Raw genomic sequence first — 20,914 nt, 5'->3', positions numbered from 1 at the left:
TATTGGCAAATAGTTTATTAAAGCAGCATATTTGCATTTTGTTCAGTCTAATTTTAATCCAAATCTGAAAAACCATATGGAAACATACAATCTCAATGGCACAACTTGTATTAAAATGCATAATACATCCCCGAGGAATATAAATATAGTCCTTTCTGTATTGTTCATATTACACGCAATACAAAGGGATGTATATGGTACAAAGTCAGACTAGTTCCATTTAGTGCAAATATTGCAAACACCAGATAATCGCAAGTTAACTTGAAGTAAGAAGTCTTATATACGTTAATATGACAAGTGCATTGTTCCTTTTTAGAGATTATTATGGGCGGGCACATAATCAAAGCTACCAACAAATGAGCAAAATAGAAAAGGTTAAACTGGCACCGTTTTAAATCAAAACTGAAAAATCAATTTCGGCACAGGTCCAGACACACTTTTACCAAATGGAATGCCTTTTGCTGGAAATTAGGTCAAACATAAATAAATTGACAATAGTCAGCAAAGCTTGAAGATTAGGATGTGGCAACCCGGCATGGAAAAAAAAACATCTTAAGACATGTTGTCCCAACCATTAAGAGACTTAAAGTTGTATGTTATTAAAACAGTGACACTTGAATTTGTGAAGCATGGCATTTTAAATTATAAATTACATGTTCTGATTATATTGCTAGAAAGCCACTTTGGAGATGTTTAATTTTCTAAATTATTTGTTTGAATAAAGTATTAGGCTTCAGTAAAATAACTCCAATTCTCTTAATGTTAACATTATGCCTGTTTTCGAGTGCAATGTCTATGCTAAATCTTCAGAATTTATTTTCTCACGGAAGCCCAGATAATGACTCCCACTACCACAGATAAGACTACCAATACAATGATTAAGATGAACATCTTCTTACGAGATTTCCGCTGTGGGAACAAAAGGTAAATCTAGTTATTTCTAAATATAATGGAGGCAAATAAAAATACACTTAAATCTACCAGTAGGTAGATTTCCACTACAAGATAAGTGCGGCACTCTACAGCTAATTCCGCATGATGATTAAATAACTCACCAATAAAATGTAATCATTTTGAAGTAAATTACAACTAGCACCTAAAAAGTAATGTAACGTCTAAAGGCACTTCACAGAAGCATTATAAAGTGTGACACCAAGCCAATAGATATTGCACGCGATCCAACAGAAAAGATTCCAAGTGTCATTTGTGGTGGATTTTGCTGGGAGTTCGCCACTGCTATCTAACACGGTCACTTTTTGGGGTCCTGGGGAGCTTCTCACAGGTTTAGCCCACATTTAGGTCGGGATTTTTCAGTGTGTTCGCCCGGCAACCGGAAATTCCCGCCAGAGGTCAATTTGACCTTTACATGGTCCCTGTCCTGTCTGTGGCGATCTTGCGTCAGGTGTGTCCAAAAAAAACGCGCCGTAGAATTATTTTTGGGCAGCACGATGGCGTTGTGGTTAGTACTGCTGCCTCGTTGGGCAGAGGACATGGGTTCGATCGCGGCCCCAGGTCACCATGTGGAGTTTGCACAATCTCCCGTGTCTGCATGGGTCTCATCCCCACAGCCCACAAAAATGTGCAGGTGGATTGGCCTTGCTAACTTGCCACTTAATTGGAAACATTAAAAAAAAAAAAAGAATTATTTTCATCACTAGGGAGCTGAACTCACTGGTCAGACCAACACCTCAGAGACCAGGACGTCATTTTGAAATGGTACCCCGATCTCTAAGTGGGCTTATGGGTCCCCCACACCCCCCCATCCATTGGCAATGTGTCTCCCCCCCCGCCCCCCCCCCCCCCCCCCCCTCCCCCCCCCCCCCCCACACACACACATGGGCATTATCTCAACCGCACCATTCCCCAATCCTCCAGAGGCTACTTCATACCCGCTCTCACTCTTCATACCACCCTTCACCCTCCTTTCATGGGTATGGCCCACTCAGGCCCTGACCCTTGGCAATTCCCACCCTAGCAGTGCCCCTGCCAGCTTTACAGCGCCAACCAGGCACCGACGGTGGTAGTGTCAAGGTGGCAATCGCTAGAGTGCCAGAGGAAGGGCCAGGGAACCACCCTGCACCATCCCGGACATCCCCGGGAGGACCCCCCTCCAGAGTACCGTTTTGCCTGGTCTACAACGGCGCCTGCCTGGAGACTCCCGGAAGGTCAATAAATGCTGGGTGAGTACGCCTTAGTAGGTTCAAAATCTACTTAGGGGCGCGCGGCTTGTTCACACCCTTGTCCGGGTAGATCTTGCGAAGCTTACTGGCTGCCGGGAAACCCCGCGGGAGGCTTCTCCGGGCAGCCGTCACACTCCGGTTTGCGTGTCGACATGGCCGGTTGATCGCACCCATCAGGTCAGATCACCCAAAGGCTTGGCCAACGATGTGGATTTTAATAAGTGTTGTAAAGGAGGGAAAATGAGGCAGAGAGGAATTGCAGAGCTTGGGCCTAGGCAAATTAAGGAATGGTCACCATTGGTTGAGCAATTAAAATTGGGGATCAGAAGAGGCCAAAATTAGAAGAAAACATATTCAAATGCAAAATCTAAGGGTTGCGGGGCTGAAAGAAATTAACAAGATAGGAAGGTGAACAAAGATGCAAATTTTTATATCAAACGTTTGCTTGTCCAGTGGCCAAATGCGAGAGAATGGGCACTGGGCAAGGACAATGAGAATGAAAACCAAACTTATTGTTAATTTAAAATATTCCATCTACCTTGCAATTTAACCACTAAACTTTCCAAAAAATGCAACATACCTGATAATCAGCTGCTCTGCCCAGCTGTTGGTTTGCTTGCTGAACATGTACTTCAGCAGTTTCCACATTAGCTTCTATGCTATCTACAGAAATAAGTAGGAAAATTGACATTATCACTCTAAAACAAAAGGAAGTTTTCAAATGTGAAGAACTAACCTATATTTATTCATATCCTCTGGACAAAGTTCTTGATAAGGAAGGCATAACCTTTGAAGTCACCGAGGCCAAAATGAACTTTTCTTCAACTTGTTTTGTTTATATGATTAAAATTACAATTTCAGAGGTTCTCAAGCATTCTACCATCATAAACATTCATCAAGATGATTTAGTGGACATTCCAAAATAGAGAATGACTTTTTTTTTGGATTATCTCTGTGCACACACCCTTAAAAACCCTAGAAACATCATCGACTAAATTAACAAAGTCAACCTAGAGACCAATTATCATATAAGGTGACAGATCAGTGTACAAAATATGGCACAAGTTAAATTTAGCAAACTATTACGACTCAACCACGTACAAGTCCAGGACAAAAAGATCACAAATTGGTACAATTCATGCTTAAACCATCTAGATAGCAGCAACTTCAACTTCATTGTATTTTGCATTAGGGTTAGTGTAGTTCCTTTCCAGAAAATATAAAAGACCAAGCAGAAATAGTGAATGGATGGAGGGCAGTGTTAAATGATGTTTACATGTGAAGGTCTCTATCTTAAACTGATTGACTACAGATTGCACAAGCTGTGAATCAGTCACCAATTCCCTCATTACTGTAGAATAAAAAAGGCCAGCTATGCACACATTCAATTCATTATAAGGTCCATCAACCCAAAATAATGAAGCCTCTATTGTCTTATCAGCTAACACTCACTGGTGTTAACAACCCTATGAAGACTGTGTTAAGTCCTGGATTTCCCCTTTATTCCCTTAACATCCATGTATGCTTCACCCAATCGCCGGTGTTATGTAGTTACAATTGTGTACCTTGTGTTGCCCTATTATGTATTTTCTTTTCTTTTCATGCACTTAATGATCTGTTGAACTGCTCACAGGAAAATACTTTTTCTCACTGTACCTCGTTACACGTGACAATAAACAAAATCCAAAACCAAATCATGTATATTGGTGTGCAACTCTGGGAAATAAGTTACGATCTGTCAACAAAAGCATTTTATGAGGCCTCTGAAGCAGCTCGAAGGTGTCTATATTCTAATGGTATCGGAAGAAACCTGATATCAGACAACATTTGAAGTAAAGCTAACCGTAATTACAACAACATTATGGGAAAGTAACAAATATGTCGACCTTGAATACATATGGATGCAATTTCTTAAAAGGACAGTCTCCTTGGGCTAATTAGACCTTCTTCCAATGTGATGATAGGTACATTTCAGAATATACATATTGAACAAAAGCAAAATTCAACTTTCATGATCTGATTCGGATTGTTTGCGAGTTAAAACAATTTCTTTGGATCAAATCACCCAATATTTTTCAGTAATGGAATCACGCTTTCACACCTATTATACCCAAACACCTCCCAATTAATACCCTCCTATCTTTAAATTCATTACTTCATTCCATATGCACAGGCATTTATGCAGTACCATACTGCATGTTGAATCATGAAATATTGTAGCGAATACTGGGAATTAAACTGTCTGCCGGTTACAGCCATCCTATTTCATAAGAGCCATCCTTGGATTCTTGCTCCATATTTATGCTGCTATAAGTGCAAGTACAGTGCAATACTCATGCATAATAGAGACAAGAACCACAATGATGCTTCAAGCAAAACTTTAGAAGCTGTATTAAGCTGTAATGAACATAAACTGCTGACAGTATCTTCTATTAGACATATTTCAGATAAGTTTATAATTTGTAGGCATTCCAGGAGCTAATCAAAAGAGTAATTGTGGTTTGTTATACACTCTTTCGGAAGTCATGGATTTTGTTTTGGTCGCATAAATTACTAGATTTAATTGATGTAATCAATGAAAAGACAATGCTTTTCTTCTATTTAAAATTGCAATTGATTTACTTTGACTTGGCATTAATTAGCAGAAAAGAAGAAATACGCAACAACAGTAATCACCAGATGAATACAAAATTCATCAATAAATGTTAAATACCTTACTTAGAATGCATACTTTCTGTTGTCATCATGACCTTGGCAACATTCACCACTGTAATTTGTGATGCGAACATTTCCTACTTAATTCGACTAGGTTACCTGTCACAATGCAATTGCAGTTTATGGCCGTAAGTAACCATAATGCTAGTTTAAGCCTCTGTTGCGGTTATTCATTGAAGACGTCACCTTCCTCAATCTCGCCCCTCACCTGAGATGTGGTGATCCTCAGGTCAAATCACCACCAGTCCGCTCTACCCCTCAAAGAGGGAAAGCAGCCTATTGGTCATCTGGGACTATGGCAACTTTACTTTACCTAACCCTTTATAATGGACTAGAATCTCTACAGTGCAGCAGGAGGCCATTTGGCCCATCGAGTCTACACCGGCCCTTGGAAAGAGCACCCTACTTTATGTATTATATATTTAAAAACAACCACTTTTCATCAGAAAATTGCAGAGTTATGTACTTTTCCTATTTCAAAATCCTTTTCCGGATTCAAAAGAACCTAAAAGGCAAGTCAAATCTTTTGACCAAATATCTAATGGATACTTGAGTTACTTCATTAAATCTAGTTACTTACACAACAGGAACAAAATCCATGACTTCTGAAAGAGTGTACAGCAAACCAAAATGTCTCATTTGATTAGCTTCTGGAAAGCCTACAAATAACTACCCTCATCTCAAAATGTTAGTTAGAAGACATTGCCACTCGCAGCAGTTTTCAAATTGCTGTACCTGACCCCAGAGCACAACTAAGGACACTATTGGAACACAAGATGCTTACCAACCAGGTCTCCTTGCTCATGAATCATCATTCCCAAAGTCTTTAAATATTTCATTAATGTCCAGGATATCAGACTGAAATGAATAACAGAAACTTATTTTACAAGTTAAAACAAATACTAAGAAATGTTTCAATCAATCAGTCATTTGTCCCAACAAAGTTAGTTGATTAAAAGTCTATTTGTAACTGCACTGTAAATTCTATGATCTATGATTTATTTGGCCCAGTTGGGGAATTTCTGATTGAGGTTCTCCTCCCTCATCATCTTATCTACACTTCAAATGTGCTGTTCATTGAGCATTTTCTGACTATGTTGTATAGTTAATAAAGATTTAGTGTGCTTGAGTTTAGAGTTCTCTCAGAATTGACATTCCGACACAAAAAATAATTAATATAACTTGCTTTGTATTTAGTACTCCTCAGACTATATTATTACATGCTTTCAGTGTATTGATCATGCCAGCTGAAGTGGATGATGAAGGAGAATGGAAAAGTTGATACTTCTCCCAGGGGCTTTAATTGCATCACCTTATGATTTAAATTTTAAAAAAATATATATTATTTTATTCTCCTTTTTCACATTTTCTCGCAAATTTACACCCAACAATAAACAATAATCAGTAACGAATGTAATGTCAATCCCCATATCAATAACAACGATCCCATCCTTCCACCAAACCCCAGACATTGGCCTGCCTGTAACTAATAAACAAATTACAAAAAGGAATCACCCATAGTCACCATTAACATATACAGTCCTCCCCTCCCCCCCAACCCCCAACCCCCCTAATGTTCGATGTGATCCAATTCTCGAAAGTGCATAATGAATAACGCCCATGAATTGTCGAACCCCTCCATCCTTCCCCTCAGTTCAAATTTGACCTTTTCAAGCGATAAGAATTCCAGCACGTCTCCCCCTGCCCACGCCCAGGGCACAGGGTTGGAGAGGTTGATCGCCACCCTAACAGGATCCGCCTTCGGGCGATCAATGAGGCGAAGGCTACAACATCTGCCTCCGCGCCAGTTTCTAACCCCGGCTGGTCCGAAACCCCGAATATGGCCTCCCGAGGGCCTGGGCCCAATTCCACGTGCACCACTTTAGAGATTACCTTAAACATCTCCTTCCAGTAATCCTCCAGCTTTGGACAGGACCAAAACATATGAACGTGGTTTGCGGACATCATTTGCAGAAAAACCCTAAATAATATTTTCTGAAATAAATCTATTAACCCATTAATTTTAAAATGTGACATCAAAACGATGTTACTATTATGTGCCAGATTGCGGGCAGGATCCTTCTTTCCATAGAATACTGATTAAAATTCATTTGGAATATCAAACATTTGTAGCTTAGTTGGCAACAGATTTTAAAAATATATTTAATACCGCTATTTGATTTATTCCCTCAATGGAGTAATAGAAATGAAACTAGTTCTTTTCAAAGATCAATCGATGACATGAGAGGAAAGCCAAGTTATAGAATAATCATACATGACGTGTAGGCCTAAGGAGCTGAATGGACCTTACCCACTGGATTTTATGCCCTTCTGAGCTTTTTCGGGATTTAGAATTTATTTACTTGATTAAAGATGAGGAGAATTGGATCAGGCTTTCTCGACTCTACTTAATCTGGACTGTAGAGAAGAATCAAAGACTTGCCTTTACATCTGCAGACTGAGTCACAGTACATTATGGAGATAGCTAGTAATGATAACTGTTGATGAGGGGAATGTCGGTACAAGGGGCATAGCCTTCTAAAAAAAAGTACCAAACCTTTCAGGAGTGAAATTAGGAAACACCTTTTCATGGAATGTGGACAGAAGTTTGGAGTTTATCTTCTGAAAACAGCAGCTGAAGCTTGATCAAGTGAGAATTTTAAAACGGAGACTAATAGTTCCTTTTTAGCCGATAGAGGAATGGTCAGTACATGGGAGTCCAGTTTCAGATCAGCCATGATCTCACGGCAGAACAGGCTCAAGGGACTAAATGGCCTTACCCCTGTTCCTGGGCACCACTACTTAGCATATGTTGCATGGTGAATGAAAATTAATATCTGAAGGTGTGAAGAAAGAATACAAACATTATGAAATGTGCAGTTTTATATAAATTGTTATGCAACAAAGCATACGGACTTCCGGTTGCGGCTATGCGGAGCTAAGTCGCACATTCGGTGGCTCCCGCAAAAACTGACTTTTGGGCTCTTTTCAGGGCTCCCCAAGGGCACTTTTTCGACGTTTCCCAATGTGGGAAGGAGTCTACAACAGCTCCCCATCAGTATATGGCTTTAACTAGGAGCGGGGCGACAAAAAAGGTGGTGGTGGACCAGAAGAAGGGAGGGAAGAAGGACAAAATGGCGGCGGGCGGAGACCAGGCAGCATGGAGGCAGTGGCCGGAGGAGCAACAGGAGGGTATCCAGCGCTGCCGCAGAGAGATTAAAACGGACCTGCTAGAGCCGACGAAGGCTTCTATTGATAAGCTGCTGGAGACACAGACGGCCCAGGGGGTGGCGATCCGAGAGGCTCGACAAAAGATCTCCGACAATGAGGACAAGATCTTAGCCTGGCGGTAAAGGTGGAGGCGCACGAGGCGCTCCACAAGAAATGGCAGGAGCGGTTCGAGGAGATGGAGAATCGGTCGAGGCGGAAGAATCTGTGGATTCTGGGCCTCCCGGAGGGGTCGGACGTGGGGGCCTATGTGGTCACCATGTTGAATTCGCTGATGGGAGCGGGGTCCTTCCAGGCACCCCTGGAGCTGGAAGGGGCCCATAGAGTGTTGGTGAGGAGGCCCAAGGCTAACGAGCCTCCGCGGGCAGTGCTGGTGCGGTTTCATCGGTTCGCTGATCGGGAGTGTGTGCTCAGGTGGGCCAAGAAGGAGAGGAGCAGCAGGTGGGAGAACGCGGAGGTTCGGATATATCAGGACTGGAGTGCGGAGGTGGCGAAGAGGAGGCCCGGGTACAATCGAGCGAAGGCGGTGCTGCACAGGAAGGGGGTGAAGTTTGGCATGTTGCAGCCTGCGCGACTGTGGGTTACCGACAAGGACCGGCACCATTATTTTGAGTCTCTGGAGAGGCGTGGGCCTTTGTTCAGGCCAAGAAGCTGGACGCAGGCTGAGGGTCGGGATGGGCGATTGGGGGCTGCGGTGGATATGTTATGCCTATTTTTGGTCTCGGGGGGGGGGGGGGGGCGGGGGGGGGATGGGATTGTTTCTTTTTCTCTTTTGGGTTGGGGAGGGTGGATGGGCGGGTTGGGCATTTATTTGGTTGGTGGCGGGGCCTGGTAGGTGGAGTGCGCAGGCTTTTTTCCCGCGCCGAATACTTGGGGGGGGCAGGGAGGGAAGCGAGGATTGTTTCCCGCGCTTAGAACGGAGGGGGGCGGAGGAGAGCCTGTGGATGGGGAGCGGGAGAGGAGGGAGTGCCACACAATGGGATGGGAGGAGTCGAAGGGGAGGCGGGAGTGGCCGGGGTCAGCAGGAGTCAGCTGGCTTGCGGACGTGCAATGGGGGGGAGTAAACCAGCTAGGATGGGTCCTAGCGGGCCCGGGGGGGGATCGAGTAGCTGCTGCTAAGGTCAAGGAGGAGCTGGAGCGAGCGGGGGGGGGGGGGGCGAGACGGGGGTAAGCCGCTGTGGGGAACGGGCCGGGTGTGGGGTGCGGCGTGTGGCTGGCCGAGAAGGGGTCATGGCTAGTCGGCGGGGGAGGGGGGGCGGGTAGCCCCCTGATCCGGCTGATAACCTGGAATGCAAGGGGGCTGAATGGGCCGGTTAAGCGGGCCCACGTGTTCGCGCACCTGAAGGTGGCAGACCAGGTAAGACTGAGGAAAGGGTGGGTTGGTCAGGTGTTTCATTCGGGGCTAGATGCCAAAAATCGAGGAGTGGCGATCTTGGTGGGAAAGAAGGTGTCATTCGAGGCGTCGAGCATTGTGGCAGACAATGACCGTAGGTACATAATGGTAAGTGGTAAGTTGCAGGGAGAGAGGGTGGTATTGGTCAATGTGTATGCTCCGAACTGGGACGATGCGGGTTTTATGCGGTGTATGTTGGGTCGGATCCCAGACTTGGAAGTGGGGGGCCTGATAATGGGGGGAGACTTTAACACGGTGTTGGATCCAGCACTGGAACACTCCAGGTCTAGGACGGGTAGGAAGCCGGCGGCGGCTAGAGTGTTGAGGGGATTTATGGACCAAATGGGAGGGGTGGACCCGTGGAGATTTGCAAGGCCGGGGGCTAGGGAATTTTCATTCTTCTCACATGTCCATAAGGCTTATTCTCAAATCGACTTTTTCATTTTGAGTAGGGCGCTGATAGCAAGAGTAGAGGATACCGAGTATTCGGCAATAGCCATTTCGGACCACGCCCCGCATTGGGTGGACTTGGAGATGGGGGAGGAGGGACCAGCGCCCACTGTGGCGCTTGGAGGTGGGGCTGTTGGCGGACAAGGAGGTGAGCGAGCGGGTCCGAGGAAGTATAGAGAGGTACTTGGAGACCAACGACAACGGGGAGGTCCGAGTGGGGATAGTATGGGAGGCACTGAAGGCGGTGGTGAGGGGAGAGCTGATCTCCATTAGGGCCCACAAGGAGCAGAGGGAGCAGGGGGAGAGGGAGAGGCTGGTGGGGGAGATGGTGAGGGTAGGCAGGAGGTATGCGGAAGAGCCTGAGGAAGGATTGTTGAGGAAGAGGCGCAGCCTCCAGGCCGAATTCAACCTGGTTACCACCAGGAAGGCGGAGGTGCAGTGGAGGAAGGCCCAGGGGGCGGTCTACGAGTATGGGGAAAAGGCAAGCCGGATGCTGGCGCACCAGCTTCAGAAGCGGGACGCAGCTAGGGAGATCGTGAGAGTTAAGGACAGGGGAGGGAGCGTGGTGCGGAGTGGGGTTGGCATCAATGGGGCCTTCAGGGACTTCGACAAGGAATTGTACCGATCCGAGCCCCCACGGGAGGAGGGAGGGATGGGCCGTTCCCTGGACCAATTGAGGTTTCCAAAGGTGGAAGAGGGCCTGGTGGCGGGACTGGGGGGCCCCGATTGGACTGGAGGAGCTGATCAAAGGGATAGGAATCATGCAGGCGGGGAAGGCACTGGGGCCGGACGGTTTCCCGGTCGAGTTCTATAAAAAATATATGGACCTGTTGGGCCCGCTGTTAGTTAGGACCTTCAATGAGGCAAGGGAGGGGGGGCTTTACCCCCGACGATATCCCGGGCACTGATCTCCTTGATCCTGAAGCGGGACAAGGATCCCCTGCAATGTGGGTCTTACAGACCGATTTCCTTGCTAAATATAGATGCCAAGGTGCTGGCGAAGGTCTTAGCCATGAGGATTGAGTGCCGCAGATCACCCATGAAGACCAGATGGGGTTTGTGAAGGGGAGACAGTTGAACGCGAATGTGCGGAGGCTTTTGAACGTTATCATGATGCCGCGGGGGAGGGGGAGGCGGAGATAGTGGTTGCGATGGACGCTGAGAAAGCCTTCGATAGGGTAGAGTAGGGGTACCTGTGAGAGGTGCTGAAGAGGTTCTGGTTTGGGGAGGGGTTTGTCAGGTGGGTTAGGCTGTTGTATGAGGTCCCGATGGCCAGTGTGACCACAAATAGGAGGAGGTCAGAGTACTTTCGGTTGCACCGAGGGACGAGACAGGGGTCCCCCCTGCTCTTTGCACTGGCGATTGAACCCCTGGCTATGGCACTGAGAGAGTCGAGGAACTAGAGGGGGTTGGTGCGGCGGTGGGGAGGAACATAGGGTGTCGCTTTATGCGGACGACCTGCTGCTGTATGTGGCGGACCCGGTGGGAGGAATGCCAGAGGTAATGAGGATCCTTAGGGAATTCGGGGACTTTTCGGGGTACAAGCTCAATATGGGGAAGAGCAAGCTGTTCGTAGTTCAGCTAGAGGACCAGGAGAGGGGGATTGGCGAGCTCCCACTAAAAAGGGCGGAGAGGAGCCTCAGATATTTGGGGGTCCAGGTGGCCAGGAGCTGTGGGGGCCCTGCATAGGCTTAACTTTACAAGGCTGGTGGAGCAAATGGAGGAGGAGTTCAAGAGGTGGGACGCATTGCCGCTGTCCTTGGCGGGTAGGGTGCAGTCAATCAAAATGACGGTGCTCCCAAGGATTTTGTTCCTGTTCCAGTGCCTCCCCGTGTTTATACCGAAGGCTTTTTTCAGGCGGGTTAACAGGTGTATAATGGGGTTTGTGTGGGCGCGAAGGACTCCGAGGGCGAGAAGGGTGTTCCTGGAGTGGAGTAGAGATAGGGGGGGGCTGGCGCTGCCCAACCTCTATGGGTACTACTGGGCCGCCAATGCGACAATGGTGCGCAAGTGGGTGATGGAGGGGGAGGGGGCTGCATGGAAGAGGCTGGAGACGGCGTCTTGTGTGGGTACGAGTCTGGGGGCACTGGCAACGGCGCCGCTGCCGCTCCCTCCAAAGGAGGTATACCACGAGCCCGGCGTTGGTGCCGGCCCTCAAAATTTGGGGGCAGTGGAGGCGGCATGGGGGGGGGGGGGGGGGGGGGGGGGGGGGAAGTTGGTGCCTCGGAGTGGACCGTTACGGGGGAACCACCGGTTCGCCCCAGGAAGAACAGGTGGAGGGTTTTTGGGGTGGCGCAGGGCAGGGATACGAAAGTTGGGGGACCTGTTTGTGGACGGGAAGTTTGCGAGCTTGGGTGAGCTGGAGGAGAAGTACGGGCTCCTCCTGGGGAACACGGGGCAGCACGGTAGCCTTGCGGATAGCACAATTGCTTCACAGCTCCAGGGTCCCAGGTTCGATTCCAGCTTGGGTCACTGTCTGTGCGGAGTCTGCACATCCTCCCCGTGTGTGCGTGGGTTTCCTCCGGGTGCTCCGGTTTCCTCCCACAGTCCAAAGATGTGCGGGTTAGGTGGATTGGCCATGATAAAAATTGCCCTTAGTGTCCAAAATTGCCCTTAGTGTTGGGTGGGGTTACTGGGTTATGAGGATAGGGTGGCGGTGTTGACCTTGGGTAGGGTGCTCTTTCCAAGAGCCGGTGCAGACTCGATGGGCCGAATGGCCTCCTTCTGCACTGTAAATTCTATGATAATCTATGAAAACCTTCAGGTACTTACAGGTAAGGGCGTTTGCCAGATGGCAGGTGGTGGAATTCCCGCGGCTACTGCCACACACAGTACAGGACAGGGGGCTCTCGGGGGGGGGGGGGGGGGGAGATCTCGGAAACCTACCAGGTGATGCAGGAGGAAGAGGAGGCCTCGGTGGTGGAGTTGAAAGGTAGGTGGGAGGAGGAGTTGGGAGAGGAGATCGAAGAGGGGACGCGGGCAGATGCCCTAGGGAGGGTGAATTCGTCCTCTTCGTGCACGAGGCTCAGCCTCATACAGTTTAAGGTGCTGCACAGGGCACACATGACCGGGACAAGGATGAGCCGGTTCTTTGGGGGGGGGGGGGGGGGGGGGGGGAGGACAGGGGTGTGAGGTGCTCAGGGAGCCCAGCAAATCACACCCATATGTTCTGGGCATGCCCAGCGCTGGTGGAATTTTGGAAGGGCGTAGCGAGGACGGTGTTGAGGGTGGTAGGATCCAGGGTCAGACCGGGCTGGGGGCTCGCAATATTTGGGGTGGCAGAGGAGCCGGGAGTGCAGGAGGCGAAAGAGGCCGCAATTCTGGCCTTTGCGTCCCTGGTAGCCCGGCGAAGGATTCTCCTTCAGTGGAAAGATGCGAGGCCCCCATGCATGGAATCCTGGATCAGCGATATGGCAGGGTTCATTAAATTGGAGAGGGTGAAATTCGCCTTGAGAGGGTCGGTACAAGGGTTCTTTAGGCGATGGCAACCGTTCTTAGACTTTCTGGCAGAACGATAGACATTGGTCAATGGCAGCAGCAGCTCGGGGGGGGGGGAGGGGTTTACTTTATTTTTTTGTTTAGGTTATTTACACTGGAGGGTCTGAGGGGGTGTATACACCTGTTGTGTTAAGTCGGGGTGTTAATGTTAATTTATTATTTATGTACAGGGAGGGAGGGGTTTGGGGGGTTGCTTTTTTAGATTGTGTTTTGTACTTAACCCTGTTGGGTTCTTTTTTCTTTCTCATTTTGTTATTGATATTTTATGAAAACCTTTATTTAAAATTATTTTTAAAAAAAAAATAATACGTACCTCCAGCTGCTTAATAGCAGACTCTCGCTCTTTGATGAGCTCCAAGTCATCGATTGTAATTCCATCTTCTAATTGATCGTCAAACTGTCCCGAACTACATAACATGGAAACCAATTGTTAGTGTGGAGACGAGATAACTTAATTTTAATGTCAAAGCATTTCAGTTTTAGGAATATGAAAGCTATTTCCTCATATTCCCAATTGTCCCTCATGGTCACGCTTACAAGTTATTTAATGCTGACTTTTCTTTTTTTTAAATAAATTTAGAGCACCCAATTCATTTTTTCCAATTAAGGGGCAATTTAGCATGGCCAATCCACCAAGCCTGCACATCTTTGGGTTGTGGGGGCGAGACCCACGCAAACGCAGGGAGAATGTGCAAACTCCATATGGACAATGACCCAGAGCTGGGATCGAACCTGGGACCTCAGCGCCGTGAGGCAGCAGGGCTAATCCACTGCGCCACCGTGCTGCCCCTAATGCTGACTTTTCTAACAACATAAACCTTTTTATCAAATCTGAAATCAAGCTTTTGTTCTAACAACATAAACCTTTTTGTCAAATATGAAATCAAGCTTTTGGATCAATACATAGAAACATAAAAAATAGAAGCAGGAGGAGGCCATTCGGGTCTTCCGAGCCAGCTCTGCTATTCATTATGATCATGGCTGATCATCAAGTTCAATACCTTGATCCTGCCTTTCCCCCATATCCCTTGATCCCTTTAGCCCAAGAGCTATATCTAATTCCTTCTTAAAATTACACAATGTTTTGGCCTCAACTACTTTCTGTGCTAGCGAATTCCACAGATTCACCACTTTGGGTGAAGAAATTTCTCCTCTCCTCAGTCCTAAAAGGTTTATCTCTTATCCTCAAATTATGACCCTTGTTCTGGTCTCCCCCACCATCGGGAACATTCTTTCTGCATCTACCTCGTCTAATCCTGTTAGAATTTTGTAAGTTTCTATGCGATTCCCTCTCACTCTTCTCAACTCCAATGAATATAATCTGAACCTACTTAAGTCTCTCCTCATATGACAGTCCCGCCATCCCAGGAGTCAACCTGGTAAAAATTCACTGCACTCCCTCCATAGCAAGAACATCCTTCCTCAGATAAGGACACCAAAACTGCACAAATTTTACAGGTGTGGCGTCATCGATGCCCTATACAATTACAGTAAAACATCTCTATTCCTATACTCAAATCTCCTCACTATAACATAGAAAATACAGCACAGAACAGGCCCTTCGGCCCACGATGTTGTGCCGAACCTTTGTCCTAGATTAATAATTGAATTTACAGTGCAGAAGGAGGCCATTCGGCCCTTTGAGTCTGCACTGGCTCTTGGAAAGAGCACCCTACCCAAACTCAACACCTCCACCCAACACCAAGGGCAATTTGGACATAAGGGCAATTTATCATTGGCCAATTCACCTAACCCGCACATCTTTGGACTGTGGGAGGAAACCGGAGCACCCGGAGGAAACCCACGCAGACACGGGGAGGACGTGCAGACTCCGCACAGACAGTGACCCAAGCCGGAATCGAACCTGGGACCCTGGAGCTGTGAAGCAATTGTGCTATCCACAATGCTACCGTGCTGCCCTTGAGAACAAATAAATCTACACTATATCATTTTACCGTAATCCATGTACCTATCCAATAGCTGCTTGAAGGTCCCTAATGTTTCCGACTCAACTACTTCCACAGGCAGTGCATTCCATGCCCCCACTACTCTCTGGGTAAAGAACCTACCTCTGATATCCCTCCTATATCTTCCACCTTTCACCTTAAATTTATGTCCCCTTGTAATGGTTTGTTCCACCCGGGGAAAAAGTCTCTGACTGTCTACTCTATCTATTCCCCTGATCATCTTATAAACCTCTATCAAGTCGCCCCTCATCCTTCTCCGTTCTAATGAGAAAAGGCCTAGCACCCTCAACCTTTCCTCGTAAGACCTACTCTCCATTCCAGGCAACATCCTGGTAAATCTTCTTTGCACCTTTTCCAAAGCTTCCACATCCTTCCTAAAATGAGGCGACCAAAACTGTACACAATATTCCAAATGTGGCCTTACCAAAGTTTTGTACAGCTGCATCATCACCTCACGGCTCTTAAATTCAATCCCTCTGTTAATGAACGCGAGCACACCATAGGCCTTCTTCACAGCTCTATCCACTTGAGTGGCAACTTTCAAAGATGTATGAACATAGACCCCAAGATCTCTCTGCTCCTCCACATTGCCAAGAACTCTACCGTTAACCCTGTATTCCGCATTCATATTTGTCCTTCCAAAATGGACAACCTCACACTTTTCAGGGTTAAACTCCATCTGCCACTTCTCAGCCCAGCTCTGCATCCTATCTATGTCTCTTTGCAGCCGACAACAGCCCTCCTTACTATCCACAACTCCACCAATCTTCGTATCGTCTGCAAATTTACTGACCCACCCTTCAACTCCCTCATCCAAGTCATTAATGAAAATCACAAACAGCAGAGGACCCAGAACTGATCCCTGCGGTACGCCACTGGTAACTGGGACCCAGGCTGAATATTTGCCATCCACCACCACTCTCTGACTTCTATCGGTTAGCCAGTTCGTTATCCAACTGGCCAAATTTCCCACTATCCCATGCCTCCTTACTTTCTGCATAAGCCCACCATGGGGAACTTTATCAAATGCCTTACTAAAATCCATGTACACTACATCCACTGCTTTACCTTCATCCACATGCTTGGTCACCTCCTCAAAGAATTCAATAAGATTTGTAAGGCAAGACCTACCCCTCACAAATCCGTGCTGACTATCCCTAATCAAGCAGTGTCTTTCCAGATGCTCAGAAATCCTATCCTTCAGTACCCTTTCCATTACTTTGCCTACCACCGAAGTAAGACTAACTGGCCTGTAGTTCCCAGGGTTATCCCTAGTCCCTTTTTTGAACAGGGGCACGGCATTCGCCACTCTCCAATCCCCTGGTACCACCCCTGTTGACAGTGAGGACGAAAAGATAATTGCCAACAGCTCTGCAATTTCATCTCTTGCTTCCCATAGAATCCTTGGATATATCCCATCAGGCCCGGGGGACTTGTCTATCCTCAAGTTTCTCAAAATGCCCAACACATCTTCCTTCCTAACAAGTATTTCCTCGAGCTTACCAATCTGTTTCACACAGTCCTCTCCAACAATATGGCCCCTCTCATTTGTAAATACAGAAGAAAAGTACTCGTTCAAGACCTCTCCTATCTCTTCAGACTCAATACACAATCTCCCGCTACTGTCCTTGATCGGACCTACCCTCGCTCTAGTCATTCTCATATTTCTCACATATGTGTAAAAGGCCTTGGGGTTTTCCTTGATCCTACCCGCCAAAGATTGTTCATGCCCTCTCTTAGCTCTCCTAATCCCTTTCTTCAGTTCCCTCCTGGCTATCTTGTAACCCTCCAACGCCCTGTCTGAACCTTGTTTCCTCAGCCTTACACAAGTCTCCTTTTTCCTCTTAACAAGACATTCAACCTCTCTTGTCAACCATGGTTCCCTCACTCGACCATCTCTTCCCTGCCTGACAGGGACATACATATCAAGGACACGTAGTACCTGTTCCTTGAACAAGTTCCACATTTCATTTCCCTGACAGCCTATGTTCCCAACTTATGCACTTCAATTCTTGCCTGACAACATCATATTTACCCTTCCCCCAATTGTAAACCTTGCCCTGCTGCACGCACCTATACCTCTCCATTACTAAAGTGAAAGTCACAGAATTGTGGTCACTATCTCCAAAATGCTCCCCCACTAACAAATCTATCACTTGCCCTGGTTCATTACCAAGTACTAAATCCAATATTGCCCCTCCTCTGGTCGGACAATCTACATACTGTGTTAGAAAAGCTTCCTGGACACACTGCACAAACACCACCCCATCCAAACTATTTGATCTAAAGAGTTTCCACTCAATATTTGGGAAGTTAAAGTCACCCATGACTACTACCCTGTGACTTCTGCACCTTTCCAAAATCTGTTTCCCAATCTGTTCCTCCACATCTGTTACTATTGGGGTGCCTATAGAAAACTCCTAACAAGGTGACTGCTCCTTTCCTATTTCTGACTTCAACCCATACTACCTCAGTAGGGTGATACTCCTCGAACTGCCTTTCTGCAGCTGTTATACTATCTCTAATTAACAATGCCACCCCCCCCCCCCCCGCCCCCTCTTTTACTACCCTCCCTAATCTTATTGAAACATCTATAACCAGGGACCTCCAACAACCATTTCTGCCCCTCTTCGATCCAAGTTTCCGTGATGGCCACCACATCGTAGTCCCAAGTACCGATCCATGCCTTAAGTTCACCCACCTTATTCCTGATGCTTCTTGTGTTGAAGTATACACACTTCAACCCGTCTCCGTGCCTGCAAGTACTCTCCTTTGTCAGTGTTCCCTTCCACACTGCCTCATTACACGCTTTGGCGTCCTGAATATCGGCTACCTTAGTTGCTGGACTACAAATCCGGTTCCCATTCCCCTGCCAAATTAGTTTAAACCCTCCCGAACAGTACTAGAAAACCTCCCTCCCAGGATATTGGTGCCCCTCTGGTTCAGATGCAACCCGTCCTGCTTGTACAGGTCCCAGCTTCCCCAGAATGCGCTCCAATTATCCAAATGCCTGAAACCCTCCCTCCTACACCATTCCTGCAGCCACGTGTTCAGCTGCACTCTCTCCCTATTCCTAGCCTCGCTATCACGTGGCACCGGCAACAAACCAGAGATGACAACTCTGTCTGTCCTGGCTTTTAACTTCCAGCCTAACTCCCTAAACTTGTTTATTACCTCCACACCCCTTTTCCTACCTATGTCGTTGGTACCAATGTGCACCACGACTTCTGGCTGCTCACCCTCCCCCTTAAGGATCCTGAAGACACGATCCGAGACATCCCTGGCCCTGGCACCCGGGAGGCAACATACCTTCCGGGAGTCTCGCTCGCGACCACAGAATCTCCTATCTATTCCCCTAACCATTGAATCTCCTATCACTATTGTTTTTCTATTCTCCCCCCTTCCCTTCTGAGCCCCAGAGCCAGAGACCTGGCCGCTAGGGCCTTCCCCCGTAGGTCATCCCCCCCCAACAGCATCCAAAACGGTATACTTGTTTTGAAGGGGAACAGCCACGAGGGATCCCTGCACTGTCTGCCTGTTTGTTTTTTTCCCCCGACTGTAACACAACTATGAAGGCCAACATACATTTGCATTAACTGTCTGCTGTACCTGCTCGCTTACTTTCAGCGACTAATGCACGAGGACACCAAGGTCTCGCTGAGTATCTACCTGTCTCAATTTACTTTTCCTCCAGCAAGCCATGTGACTCACATGTTCGGTTGATGGAAAATGTTTATTTCAATTAATTAGCACAGATATATTTATCTTTTGCTATATCTGTGGTGAGAGAAGGGAGCTAACATTGAGTTTGGATGACTCTTTGTCAAAGTTGGAGAGAAGTGGAAGGTTATGGGGGAGGGCAGGATTGAGGGCCAGCGATAGGTGAAGATTGACAATGATGTTGTGGACAAGAAGACAATGGGAATATAAATGGAGTTAATCAAGGCTATAGTGCTGAGAGTGGCAGATTAAGAGATCAGAATATGCTAATGACAGAACAAAAGGTAAACTCTGTGCCAAAGGAAAACTAGAAACAGGGAACACGTGGCCCAAGTGGGGTGGGGTGGGGGAAGGACAATGATGAGGGAAAAATGGATGGATGAAAAATTTAAATGAATTGCTGGAAAGAAAAATAGGGTGATGGTTGAGGAGAAAGCTCAGTCGGAAGATGTTGTACTCAGAGCCGAGTCCTGAAGACTGTAATGTGCCTAATCAGAAGATGAGGTGCTGCTCCTCCAGTTTGTGCTTGGCTTCACTGGGACATTGCAGACGGCCAAGGATGGACATGTGGACATGAGAGCAGGGCGGCAAGTTGAAATGGCAAGGAAGGTCTGGGTCCTGCATGCAGATTCACGAAGGTGACCGGTTTAGCTCAGTTGGCTGGACAGCTGGTTTGTGATGTAAGGCGAGGACAACAGCGCAGATTCAATTCCCTTATCAGCTGAGGTTATTCATGAAGGCCGCACCTTCTCAATCTCGCCCCTCGCCTAAAGTGTAATAATCCTCAGATTAAATCACCACCAGTCAGCTCTCCCCTCAAAGGGAAAAGCAGCCTATGGTAATCTGAGACTATAACTACTTTATCAGCACCCTTCTTAGTGTTTATTGCCCTCATTTATATTCCCTTTGTCTTTCTGTCCACACATCTTTGTCAATCTCCACCTATCGCTGGCCTCCTATCCAGGCCCACTACTCCACTCCACCCCCACCCCCAAATAACAGTAGAAATCTGATCCTATTTACAGTTCTCTCTAGCTTTGACAAAGAGTCATCCAGACTCGAAATGTTAGCTCCAATTTCTCTCCACAGATGCTGTCAAATCTGCTGAGATGGTATAGTATTTTCTATTTGTGTCAGATTCCAGCATCCACAGTAATTTGCATTTATCTTTTCAAGTTCATTCTCCTTCCCTTAAACTACTTTCCAGCTTGTTTATAAGCACATTCCTCCAGGTATTAAATTACTAAGAAAATCTCAGAATTCTCAGCTTCTTAAATAACTGGGTAGAATGTTCAATGCTGATCAAACTCAAACAAGCATTAAATGTCACCCGAATCAGTGGTTGAACTCTTGTTGAAAACAGAAGGTTGAGATTTTGAACCCCATTCCAGGATGAGAGCATGAAACACTAAGTGATCCTTCACTGCAATATTGAGAAAGTGCTGCACTCATTTGTTGCCTTTCAGATGAGGCACAAAATAAGGACTCTACTGTTTGAATGAGGAGACATAAAAGATCCGTCGACACTATTCAAGAAAAATAGGGAGTTTCCCTGGTTTGTAGGAAAAAACATGACAGCACATCCACCAGTGGCTGACATGGAAATTATACAGAGGGTACTTGGGAAAGGGCAAGATGTGTGAAGAATGGCCTTCATTTTGAAGGATTTAAGAAATCTGTTGCGGATGGGGTTGGCGTGCAGATTGGTTTGCTGCAGATAAATGTCATTTTCATGCTTCAGAAGCAATGTTATACTTATTTGC

The 20,914-nt window shown here is 46.8% G+C and overlaps 1 protein-coding gene across 1 annotated transcript in view; it reads right to left on the bottom strand.

The window, feature by feature from the left end:
* Positions 1-20,914, bottom strand: part of LOC140410705 (syntaxin-7-like) — a 63,306-nt gene continuing 42,392 nt past the window's right edge. Inside the window, 5 exon segments of the mRNA XM_072499143.1 lie at positions 1-909; positions 2,761-2,843; positions 5,680-5,716; positions 5,718-5,753; positions 13,778-13,871. Coding sequence (XP_072355244.1) covers positions 814-909; positions 2,761-2,843; positions 5,680-5,716; positions 5,718-5,753; positions 13,778-13,871 — 346 coding nt within the window. The 3' untranslated portion in view covers positions 1-813.

Source organism: Scyliorhinus torazame, chromosome 4, assembly GCF_047496885.1.
Source record: "Scyliorhinus torazame isolate Kashiwa2021f chromosome 4, sScyTor2.1, whole genome shotgun sequence".
NCBI lineage: Eukaryota > Metazoa > Chordata > Chondrichthyes > Carcharhiniformes > Scyliorhinidae > Scyliorhinus > Scyliorhinus torazame.
This window is presented reverse-complemented; position numbering and strand designations above follow the sequence as displayed.